Here is a 12,320-nt window from a genome sequence, read left to right on the forward strand (position 1 = left end):
TTACTTTGTAAATCCAGTGTTTTATTGTTCTGTTGACCCATCAACCTGTGGAGGTAAAGCAATAAAACGCTCTGCAGAGAGGAAGTACTCACAGCTGCCGATTCTGAGGGCAGACAGGATGGACGTCTATGGTATCTGAAACATGACGCAGCATTAGTGGTAATCAGCCTGTTAACTCTGTATGTTTAAGTAGGTATTGGGACAGACGCCAAGCTCTTTAAATAAGTGTCCTCACTCCCACAGTCTAAAACGCAAACCGGTCCTCACAAAGATAGATGTACGACAGCACACAAACAGCCGAAATGCCCTACCACCGTCGGCCACAACTCCGACACTTCAGTCACTCAGGCGTTTGTAAAAATCGTTGTGGGAAAAAGTAGAAAATAGGAACTCACAAAAAGAAAACACGTCAGGCAGGTGAAAATACTCCAACACAGTACATGAGAGATGGTCCAAAACCAAAACCTTGATCCTTCCTTCACAGTCCATTATTCTGAATCCCTTAACTAAACCCTTTATTTCACTTAAATGTGTCACAAAGCCACTTGTCTTTTTTTGGACTGTATAAAAAACCCTTAATCTCCCTTAACTCACCCCTTTATTACAGAAGAATTAAGGATTTGTTAATAAATACTTCCTTCTGTTTTTGACAAGAACCTGGACCTTAACAAAACCTTAAACCCTTTTTCTTATTTAATTCTCCCCATCACAGCTTTACTCCCCCTTAAAACAACCCTATTCTCCATTAGCTTTACTTTTACTTACAGCCAACAGTATTAGCAATAAGGATTTTAGGGAAATCCTTATTCTACCTTAAAAAGCCATAATTCTCCTGAAGTCAATTCTTCCCTTACCTTTACCTTGAAAATAAGCACAAGCACACACGTCTGCACAAGTATATTTGCACAAGCACAAGATACATTTACTGATGCACCCAAGACATCAAGCAATCAATCAATCAATCAGATGTGTTGGAGTTGTTGATGGAAAAGTGTCTTTCAACATCTTTATAGAACTTAAAGGTGCTACATGTGTCATTTTGCCATCAATAAATCATTTTCTCATCAATTTTGGAGGCTTTTGTGTCATTAATGAACCACCTGCTCGGCAGACGCTCGACTGTCTGACTGTCATTCCAGACCATGAACTAACCGCAGACCCTAACCCTAACCCATTTTTAGTTAGTAGAGTTGTTACAAATGTCAATGGGATTTTGAATGAAGTTTTGTTAGTTCTGGAACAGGACTGTATATATCATAATTCCAGTTTGGATGTTTATGCAAACATTATTTATAAGCTGGAAACTGGTAATTACAATAATGCAGATATGACATGAATGCCACATAACCTCAGTTCCAGACAGGCTCCGCCCTTTTGCCCAAATTAGGATTTCCCAGCAGTCGGCTTCAGGAAGTTCCTTAAGAAAGACAAAATACATCAAATATGTGACATTGTACCATGAGGATTACTGTGTGTGTGTGTGCTGAGATAAGCACCTGCAGGACGAAGGTCAAGTCCAAAGGTCGTCCTGAGATGTGTGTGTTTGTATACTCTGTACCTGTGGGAGTAGGCGAACATGCGACCTTTAACCCCAACGAGAGAGAGAGAGAGCGAGCATGTGATGACAAGTGACAGCTTGTAAACAATGTGTGTGTTTTAACTTGAGTGTGTGTGAAAGAGAGTGAGGTGTTAAAGGGAGAGTGGATGTGTGTTTGTTGTGGTCACCATGGTTTTCCTCAGACGGACAATGCTGCTTCGCTACCTGCAGCTGTCGGCCATGTTGGCTCTGCTCCTCTTCATCAGCTCCTTCTGGCTATGTGAGTTTCCTCCGCCACCGTCGAGTGTCACTGAATGTCGGCCATGTTGGCTCCACCTCTCTTCCTCTCTCACTCAGTTATTCTGAGTTTCTATTGCATTGTGTTGGATTCATAGTACTGGGTGGGAAAAGTTCACAGTGGTGATTACATGTAGCACTTATTACCTCTTATTGTTTTGTTTTTAATTAATGATTTTTTAAGAATATTTCTGAGGGAGGCAGATGGGAGTCAGTGCCCTGTTTTCCAGGTAATTATGGGAATTTAAAAAACTAACTATAACAAAAATGAAAATTAAGAATAAAATTTAAAGTGAATATAAAAAATGAAAATGAAGGTTCCCCGTTTGTAGTAATTTATTTAGGAATCTGCACCATGCACATTTTGAGCTAGACACATGTGATGGCTAATAAAGGTCATGGGAGGCTACAGCACACACCAGCATGCTCACAATGACAATGCTAACATGCTGAAGCTAAGCAGGTATAATGTTTACCATGTACACCATCTTAATTCATAATGTGTTAACACGTGTTAGCATGCTACAATTCGCTAATTAGCAGTAAACAGTACAGCTGAGGCTGATGAGAATGTCATTACTTTTGCAGGCATTTGGTATTTTGACCTCATGGTGGCGCTACAGGAAAAGTCAGAGGCTCACCAAAGTCAGCAGGAACCAGATTTCATGACAATCCATCCCATAGTTAGTAGTCTGAAAGTGGAGGATCGACTAACATTTTTATCCATTGAGCTGCTAACATGACACTTAAATCCACAACGTACGCTATCAAAAACTTCACACTCTCAACCAGACAACCCTATAGTTGATTTCATCTATGCATTATGGCTTATTAATAAAGCATTAATAAATACAACATTAGCCATAGTTGCATTAATGAAAACTCAAAAGGCAGACTCACTGTAAAATTGTCTAATGGTAACACGTTTTGTTTCTGTCTCTCTTCAGCTCAGGGTGCAGTCAGAGACTGTGGCAGCGCCTGGCAGCCATGTTTTTACCCCATAACAGTAGGACTGACACATACACACACACACACACACACACACATACACACACACACACACACATACACACACACACACACACACACACATACACACACACATACACACACACACACACACACACACACACACACACTTATTTGTACTTCTATCCTTGTGAGGACTCCTCACCCTAAACTCAGAGCCTTTTATTTTCAGGGCCTTTGACTTAAATCAGATTCTGACTTTAACCAAGTCTGAAACCTTAAACAGCTTTTTGCTCTTCATTCTCTAAAACTGCTCTGACACAGTACAATGGATTAAGAAATACAAAGAATACACAATAATGCGTTATAAACCATGTAGATGAATATAAAAAAATAAATTCACTCAGGAAACAAAGAAGGAAGTTTGTGTATTGAGACATTTAAGATATAAAAGACAAAAACCTTTGGTTTATTTTGTCTTTCAGCCTGAACCTCCATTGCTCCCTGGGGAGTGGGCGGAGCCAGACCAAGCCTCGCCCCTCATCCAGGAGTGTCCTGGCCAACCGTTTCAGGCCTGGCGTCTGCTGCTGTATTTAAAGTCCAGCCTGGCAGACGCTGATGATATCCTGCTGGAGCCGTACCTGCAGAGCTGGGACCAGCTCCTCATGTAATAACTAAAAAAAGAAACACTTCAACATTTAGTGAACTGTGTCAGATCTGAGTCAGATCGATACCACTTTCATGTCTGCACAGTGAATATGACGCTACAGCCAGCAGCTGGTTAGCTTAGCTTAACATATAGACTGGAGACAGGGGGAAACAGCTAGCCCGGCTCTGTCCAAAGGGATCAGAATCCACCTACCAGCAGCCCTAAAGCAGATTAACACGTTACATCTGGTTTGTTTAATCTGTACAAACCAAAGTGTAAGAACACTGTTATGTGTTGCACTGTTTCTTAGCTCTGAGCAGTTGCTAGGCAACCAGCGGAGGCTCCAAGAAGTCACAGGTCTGAACCAAGAAACAGTCCCAACACATAACCTCCCCAACAAAATGCTGATTTGTCGTTTCTACACGTTTAGTACATTAGTCAGTGAGCTCTAGAGGCGCTGCGATAAAATCTTGTTTCTCGCTTTCAGTTTCATGGAGTCTCTCGGGACGGTGGTCAGTTTCTTTTCTCAGAAGGTGAAGGAAAAGGTTGTACTGATACGAGAGCTGTCACTCAGACACAGTACAGAGGCTCATGGGAAACGTGGTCCGCCTTACCACTCTGGACTACAAACCCCAGAATCATTTGGACTCAAAAACGGGGTGAGAGTTGAGTCTACTGACATGTTGTGAATATATGGCAGGATGATATGAAGTGCTGTAATTTACAGCTGATTCCTTCATTTTCCTCTTGAGGTGTATCGTTCGGTTCGATCCATGACGGAGGCGGAGCTAAAAGCGGGCGTGGTCGACTTCTCCCGCCGAACAGATTCGGGCTGCAGGACGCTGCTGCGGCTGCATCGATCTCTGCTGTGGTTGAAGCTGATGTTGGAGGGTTTGGCTGAAGGGTCGGACGCAGACGGACGATACAAAACACCTGGAGAGCTGAGCAGGTAACAACTTCCTCACTGACAGACATGCGATGTGTTCAAGGACCAACTTTCTGTTCACCTGTGGTTGGAAATTAGAGCTAATAATACATTTATCCTGTTCAGTTCAGTACTCATGGACCATTAATAGCTGTTTTGGAGCTTTCGATGTATCACATGGTCTTCATCACCAGACGGAGTTGCCCAGTCAGGGAATTAGTTCATATTTCCTTTTTTTCCCCCTGAACACTTGAACATTTAAACTTTTAAGTCAACATGACCATTGTCTGCTATGTTGTAAACCAATGAGCAGGAATGTTTAATGGCAAATGATTTTGTTGAAATGACAACTGACAACTGCGGCTGGCAGATTTTAGCTATTAAAGCTAACATTAGCTCCATGGGTTGGTCGAAAGCACAGTCTCAGTCAGTCTTGAAGTTCCAGGTCTTAATATCACACTAATAGACTGAGGCTAGCCCTAACAGGTCCAAGGTGATGATATAACATGCTAACAGTCTGAGGTTAAAGCTAACAGGTCCAAGGTGATGATATAACATGCTAACAGTCTGAGGTTAAAGCTAACAGGTCCCGGGGGGGTTTAAGCGATGTGTTTGGCGAATTTAAGTTTGCCAAGTTTTCTTGGGTAATGTTGGCCAGAGTTGATGGAGTTTAACTTCCCCAAATGTAGTAAAGAGCAGGACAGAGCCGCTAACATTAGCTTAAACTCTGATATAGCATCATCTTGGCCTTATAAGTAACACTTGATTACTACTAGGTAGTAAGCTAGTTAGCGGACACGCTGATGTTAGCAGCTTACGTTTGAATAGATAAAGATACTGTTTAGTTCATTCCTTAAACTTTTACTTGTGTTTTTGATTTTGGAAAGACAAAATAAAAAGGCCCGAACCCGTGGATGGTAACTCGCCTCTTTGGTCCAAAATATATCAGAACAATTATTTAATGGATCGTGATGAGATGTGGTTCAGACCTTCATGGTCCCCTCAGGATGAGCTGTGATAACTTTGGTGATCCTCTGACTTTTCATCTAGCGCCATCATCAGGCCAACATATTAAAGTACATCCTCACAAACAGAGACACCCTCAGGCTCCTTCTCATCTTCTTCCCTCAGGGATGCCTACAAGGTGGCGTTGGCCCCCCACCACCCCTGGGTGCTCCGCCAGGCTGCAGAGTTCGTCTTCCTCGCTCTCCCGGACAGACAGTACTTCCTGCAGCTGGTGTGTGTGCAGAGCCAGCGGGAGGCCACGCCCATCCTGAACATCATCATCCACGGCCTGGCGCTGGTGCACACGCAAACTCAGCGAATCCTGGCCGAACATGACATGCTGGAGCTGCCCTGACGACGCACCTCGACACCCTGAGCGTACGTACCAAAGACAGGCTTCCTGTGGTCCTGTCGAGACCTTCAAGTACCAGGAACAGACCAGAAACCACCAACACACGACTGATATCTCTGGGTGTCGGCGCGGTACAAAAGTACATCTTAGAACAGTCCACGGGGTGTTGAAGCGTTTCACACTGTGGGAATTCATTTTCACTCGTTTGCTATAAAAATAACTTATTTTGGATTTTTCACAGTATGTACTTTATTTTGGTCACATATATGAAGCACAGCAAACAAGCAGGCTCACATTTTACTTTACAGTGAAGTACAGTATGTAAAAATGTCAAACCAGGATATTTGCTGTTAATAGTTGACTAATACCTGTTGAGGAAAACATGCACTTTAAGGCACCATGTGCTACATTCAGGACACATGGGAACTGGAAGCGTTCTGAGGTCACATTCATCAAGGTACCAAAACATTTATAAAATAGGAATTATTACAGAGTGTGGGGCCGATCAATTTAAACTGCTCCGTTTGAGGAAACCTCCAATTTCCCACTTGCCCTGAATGCAACAGTAAAAACAGAAGTTTTATGGCAGCAGCGGAATGAGAATAAAAACATTAAACTAATTTAAGTAACAAATAGAAATGTAAAATATATCACTGTACAGTTAGCGTTCCAGATGTGATGCCACCACGACGTCACCGTCTACACAACAACGTTTACATGAGCTGTAAGCAGTAAATAGGGTTAAAGTCTACTTCTCAGATTCCTCTTTAACAGAAACCACAGCACTGTTAACACTGTGCGCTGCCACAACCCTGGAATCAGCATAACAGCCAATTAATAATCATATTGATTCACTCTTTGCTGATCATTTAGATCATAAAATGTTTGACGGAGCCCGAGGCGTCTTCTAATCGTTTAGTCAGTTTTAACTGACCATCAAAATTGTTAATTTTCTGTCAATTAATTAATTGTTTCAGCACTTTTTTGTTTTTTCTTTCTATAAAAAAGTAGAGCAGAGAATCGTCTTTTTGTATACGAGGGACAAAACGTTACCTGAAATGTTGGTACGGATACCAAATCAATTATTAAAACTGTATCAATCAACTAATCAATTAATTGTTCCAAGAATTTTTGTTTTGTTTTTTCATCAAGAAGTAGAGCCGGTTATCGTTTGACATTTAGCAATACAATACCTGAATTTGGGTATCGATATTACAACAAATAATTATTCAAATTGATTACTTTTCTGTCCATTGACTGATTGTTTCAACACGTCTTAGTTTTCTTAGAGCTGAGCATCGTTTTACATTATTTCCTTTTTTTCACTGATTTACTTTGACATTTTTCTACAAAAACATTTTTTTCCATTTAACAAAAGAAGCCAAAGTTGTCAAACGTTAAACGTCTGAACACAAGCAGCTGTACAAAAAAAAAGATTTACGGTCAGCGACCACGAGCTTAAACCGGTTTGATTTTATGTGAACCGACAGAGCCGCCGTCTTCATGAGACCTTCGTCGACATCAGCAACCTGTAACGTGGACGGGGTCTGGACCCGGGCCGCGGTCCGTCTGTTAGTGACCTCGGCCTGTTGAACGCTCGTTGTGACGGTGACGGTGGCGCCGCTACACTCTCGTCAGTCACGAGACACCTAGTGGTAAAATTCAGTATTACCGGATCGAACCGATTTGAAAATGTTTACAGGGACAGAGCAGGTTGATAACATGCGTCTTTTAGGACGTGGATGCGTTCAGGAACGGGTTGTCCTCCCCCTGGTGGCTCTTCATGTGTGTTTTCAGACAGTGGCTCTGAGTGAAGGCTTTGTCGCAGACGGTGCACTGGTACGGTCTCTCCCCGTTGTGGGTCCTCATGTGGACCGTCAGGTGTTCTTGGCGAGAGCAGGCTTTCCCACAAACCCCACAGACAAACAGTTTGATGCCCAGGTGGCTCCTCATGTGGTTGGTCAGGTGAGTCTTGCGTTTAAAAAAGCGTCCGCAGTCTGAGCAGCCATACGGCGCCTCGCCGGTGTGCACGCGCATGTGCGCCTTCAGCTCGCCGTTGGATATGAAGCCTTTGCTACAGATGATGCAGACGAACGGCCGGTCGTTGCTGTGTGTTCTCATGTGAGTTGTCAAACCGCAGTTTGAGAGGAAGGTTTTGCAGCAGATGTGGCAGAGGTACGGCCGGTCTCTGGAGGTGTGGATCTTCTCGTGTGACTTCAACGTGCCGGGAAGTTTGAAACGCTTCCCGCAAACCTCACAGCCGTAACGTCTCTCTCCCGAGTGAGTGGTCTTGTGGCGGGTTAAAGATCGCAGGTCGTAGAAAGATTTACCACAAACATTGCAGTGGTACTTGTCTCTACCTGTGTGCACCTTGCTGTGAGCTCGGAGCTGCGCCTTCAGACCAAACGCTTTCGGGCAAACATCACACTTGTGTGGTTTATCCGCCACGTGGACCCAACGGTGAACACTCAAGCCCGACATGTGAGCAAAGGTTTTGTGACAAACGTCGCATTTAAACGGTCTGTTTCCTGTATGGAGAGTTGTGTGGCAGTTGAGGCCAATGAGGGTGAAGAAAGACTTTCCACAATATGAACAGTCGTGAGTTTTTTGATGATTTCTAAGATGTCCCTTTAACACTTCCACAGATTCAAATCGCTCTCCGCACACTCCACAAACAGGCTGCGGTTCGTCCACGTGACTCCAGGCGTGTTTGATCAAACTGCCCTGTATCCTGTACCAAACTCCACAGACTTTACAGGGCGTTTTACTGCTCCCAATCAACTTCCCCTGCACACCAGACGGTTTGGCCCCTCGCTTCCTCCTCGTCTTTGAGGACTGCAGATCAGGATCGGGTTTCCAGTCGCCGTCTTTGTCAATCGCCTCATCGTCATCGCTGGAGTCCACTTGGCCCTCAGCAGCATCTTCGTCATCAGCTTCCTCTGTTTCCATGTCCTGTTGTTGAGATGTTGAGCTGCTGGACAGAACGTCCAGTCTGTTCCCTTCTACATGTAGAGCAGAGCTGCTGCGGAACAACAAGATATTTGTAATGAATGAATGAATGAACATGAAATACTGCATTACAAATGATGACACTCGTTTTGTTTATCTTGTGGACATGATACTCAGTCCAGCCAATGGCTTCACTGTGTTCCACTGATCCACAGTTGACTGTGAAGACCGCCAGCCAGTAAACAAGGATGTAAACAACACTGAATGTGAACATAACTACACCTTTAATATTCAGCTTAAAGCTGTGTATTTGTTTGGAACATACCGAGCAGATATTAGCTCATTACAGCTGATAAATGACAAGAAATAGGTTTTGAAATCATTCGAATTTCAGATAACAGGTGACAGCTCACGTGTTTACTTTGCACTGTAAAATGTCACTTTCATGGTTGCAGTTATTAAAAACAATTTCAAGGGAACATTATCCAAAGTTTTTATATTACGGGTTGTGTGAAGAAAAGGGATATCTGCTGATACATCAGCGTCTGTCGGGCTGTAATACTGAACACAAACATTTTGATCCTTTTATCATGAAACTGAATCAACTGTAAACGAAATTACCTTAAACTGAGTCCGGCTTCGTCACTTTTTATCACCACAGCAGTGGACGGAGAATCAGTGGTGGCGTCATGGTTTCTCTGTAAAAGGTGGAGCTCCTCATCCTCCTCATCCTCCTTCTTCTCTCCTGTCTGCAAGAGTTTGTTCACAAATTATGTTTTTAAGGAAACACGACAGCTTTCTACATAAAAAGGCTGTAAAGTAAATCTGCTGTCTGTCTCACATGAAACCTCAGATAGCATCAAGAAAAAAGCACAACAGAGGACGAATGTTCATGTGTTATAAGAAGACGAAGAATACGTGAGCGTCGACCTTCAGTCGGATGTAGAGGTACGTCTTTCCGACCCCGGTGGACTTCATGCTCCTGTAGATCTCCCCCGGTGTCAGCGTCTTCATTTTGAGCCGCTGGAGTCTCCGGCTCCTGTCTGACTTGAAGACGTCAAAAGGTTTGTTGTCTCCTGCCAGCTGAGGGAAGGTGGACCTCAGAAGGTCCAGGAAGTCCGCCTCCTGCAGGCCCCGAGGACACCTCAGGTCCTGTACCGTGGATTTCAGTAACACTGAAACAGAGAGAATATTTCTCAACAACCTCCATCAAACACACTAAACATTTCGTTCACTCAGAACTACATCAGTTATTTTCACCATTTCTTGACAGCACATCTGACTGGGAATCTTCCAGCATGCAGACTCTGAGGAAGTGGTGAGTCGGTTCTTCACCGAGGCGGGGCCTGCCACGCCGCCTCCCCCCAGACTGATCTCTGGGAGACAACAACCTGAAAGATGAATATTTAGTTAATACACGATATCTTATTATCCTGCACAGCGTGGTATTTAAAAAAGTGCAAACACACAGAAACAAAAGAAAAAAGTAGTTTTAACTGTGAAATGTTACTCTTTAACGCTTTAACAGTTGCATCAAGTCAAGGTGGAGATTTAACACTGAAATGAACATTTTCTCTGAAAGCCGTTTCAAACTGACCGTGGTGCTCGAGTCTGGATGTTTTTAGTTACCTGGTGCACATTTGGGTTTGATCAGCTGACGTCGTGGCATCATCTAGTCTCTGTGGAAGATGGTGGTCTTCACTGCTGGTCTGGGGATCCTCTCCGGTCTGTAAGAGGTTTGTTCGGTTACGGTTTAGTAAGTAAAGACACAGGCGATGCTGTTTTAAACTGTTCTGAATTCAAACTACCTTCAGTCGGATGTAGAGGGCCGAGTTTCCCGCTCCGGTCAACCTGATGCTCCTGTAGATCTCCTCTGGTGTCAGCGTCTTTACTTTCAGAGGCTGGAGTCTCTTCGTCCTGTCGGATGTGAAGACGTCAAAATGTTTCTCAGCAGCCAGCTGAGGGAAGGTGGACCTCAGCAGGTCCAGGAAGTCCGCCTCCTGCAGGCCCCGAGGACACTGCAGCTCCTGCACCGGGTACTTCTTAAACACTGAAAGAGACAGACGTTCATCAAATGAATCTTCTGTTAGGATTAGTTATTAATTCAGTCACGATCATAATGTACTGAATACTTCACAGTAAAGTGAAAGTCTTTGAAACGTACCCCTCTTTGAGAGCACATCGGTCTGTGAGTCCTCCAGGATGCGGATCTTGAGATCTAAATGGCTCCGTGTATCACTGCTCCGAGGTCTGCCGGGCCTTCTCCTGTCAGACCGGCCTCTGGGGGAAAAAGGCCTGGAGGATGAAGATTGTTAACAGGTTAATAACAACATGACAGACAGCTTAGTGCAGTTACACCATGATGACGGCCAAAAGTACGTGGACACGGGGGTTGAGGTCAGAGCTCTGAGGAGGCCAGTCAAGTTCTTCCACACATCACCAGCTAACGGCCTAATATCTGATTACAACCAGCTAACAGCATGCAAGCTAATAACAACCAGCTAACATTACCAGCTAACGGCAGGCTAGTTAATAACAACCAGCTAACATTACCAGCTAACAGCATGCTAGTTAATAACAACCAGCTAACATCACCAGCTAACGGCATGCTAGTTAATAACAACCAGCTAACAGCATGCTGGTTAATGACAACCAGCTAACATCACCAGCTAACGGCATGCTAGTTAATAACAACCAGCTAACAGCATGCTGGTTAATGACAACCAGCTAACATCACCAGCTAACGGCAGGCTAGTTGATAACAACCAGCTAACATCACCAGCTAACTGCCTGCTAGTTAATAACAACCAGCTAACATCATGCTAGTTAATGACAACCAGCTAACATAACCAGCTGACAGCAGGCTAGTTATTAACAACCAGCTAACATCACCAGCTAACGCCCCACTATCTGATTACAACCAGCTAACATCATCAAGTTAATAACAACCAGCTAAGAGCATGCTAGTTAATAACAACCAGCTAACATCATCAACTAACAGCATGCTAGTTAATAACCAGCAACATGTTGCTACCGCTGGCCTGAGCCACCAAATAAACCAAACAACAAACACCACGTTAGGCTAACTGGCATGCTAACCGTGTGTTAAGCTAACATGCTTCATTAGAACTAAAAGGCCCAAACCAGTAAAAACAGACCAGAAGTAAAGGACGTGTCCACATACTTTTGTCCAGCTGCAGTCTGCAGGTATTACTGGGATTTGTAACCTTGATGGTATTTGATAATCGGGGTCTTTCATATCTGCTCGTCTCTCTCTGGAGCTCGTTGCTGGTCGCGCCGACAGTTGCTGCTCTTCATCATCTTCCTCATCGTACCACAGGAGGCCCAGGCTCCCGGTGTCCTCCACACCTGGACACACATGGAGCAGCCACCAAGTTTCGTTCAGCACTTAATTATGGATTCTATTTATTTTATGTCATGCAGTTACTACAACTGACAACATCATCTGCATAAAGTGACATACGTAGGTCACGTATTCATTTTCAAGATGTTGTGTATTTTATGTCATGATCGATTTACGCACATTTTTGTCATTTTGAATACTGTTTTATATTTAGAGTTCATTAATAAGCTTTATTTACATGTTATTTACTGTTGTCATTGCTTGATTTTGATC

General features: G+C 43.7%; 2 protein-coding genes across 2 annotated transcripts in view; one reads left to right on the plus strand and one right to left on the minus strand.

Annotated features, from left to right (window-relative positions):
* The window catches only part of LOC139306214 (zinc finger protein 420-like), a 58,899-nt gene extending 46,944 nt beyond the window's left edge, over window positions 1–11,955 (minus strand). The window contains exons 1-7 of the mRNA XM_070930167.1: window positions 11,911–11,955; window positions 10,848–10,978; window positions 10,492–10,733; window positions 9,944–10,057; window positions 9,602–9,835; window positions 9,305–9,432; window positions 7,491–8,756 (exon numbers count right to left, since the gene is read on the minus strand). Coding sequence (XP_070786268.1) covers window positions 7,491–8,756; window positions 9,305–9,432; window positions 9,602–9,835; window positions 9,944–10,057; window positions 10,492–10,733; window positions 10,848–10,978; window positions 11,911–11,942 — 2,147 coding nt within the window. The 5' untranslated portion in view covers window positions 11,943–11,955. The remainder of the gene's footprint in view (window positions 1–7,490; window positions 8,757–9,304; window positions 9,433–9,601; window positions 9,836–9,943; window positions 10,058–10,491; window positions 10,734–10,847; window positions 10,979–11,910) is intronic.
* Window positions 1,727–5,737, plus strand: LOC139305574 (ceramide-1-phosphate transfer protein-like). Its single transcript, XM_070929456.1, has 6 exons — window positions 1,727–1,817; window positions 2,782–2,840; window positions 3,289–3,470; window positions 3,940–4,111; window positions 4,205–4,401; window positions 5,509–5,737. Exons 1-6 carry the CDS (start codon window positions 1,727–1,729, stop codon window positions 5,735–5,737), a joined length of 930 nt encoding a protein of 309 aa, XP_070785557.1.
* Window positions 11,956–12,320: the final 365 nt, after the last annotated feature.

This window comes from Enoplosus armatus, chromosome 23 (genome assembly GCF_043641665.1).
Source record: "Enoplosus armatus isolate fEnoArm2 chromosome 23, fEnoArm2.hap1, whole genome shotgun sequence".
NCBI lineage: Eukaryota > Metazoa > Chordata > Actinopteri > Centrarchiformes > Enoplosidae > Enoplosus > Enoplosus armatus.

Coding starts and splice junctions, on each gene's coding strand:
- LOC139305574 (XM_070929456.1), top strand. CDS start 1,727: ATGGTTTTCCTCAGACGGACAATGCTGCTTCGCTACCTGCAGCTGTCG. Junction 1,818..2,781: donor CATCAGCTCCTTCTGGCTAT/GTGAGTTTCCTC, acceptor GTCTCTCTTCAG/CTCAGGGTGCAGTCAGAGAC. Junction 4,402..5,508: donor ACACCTGGAGAGCTGAGCAG/GTAACAACTTCC, acceptor TTCTTCCCTCAG/GGATGCCTACAAGGTGGCGT.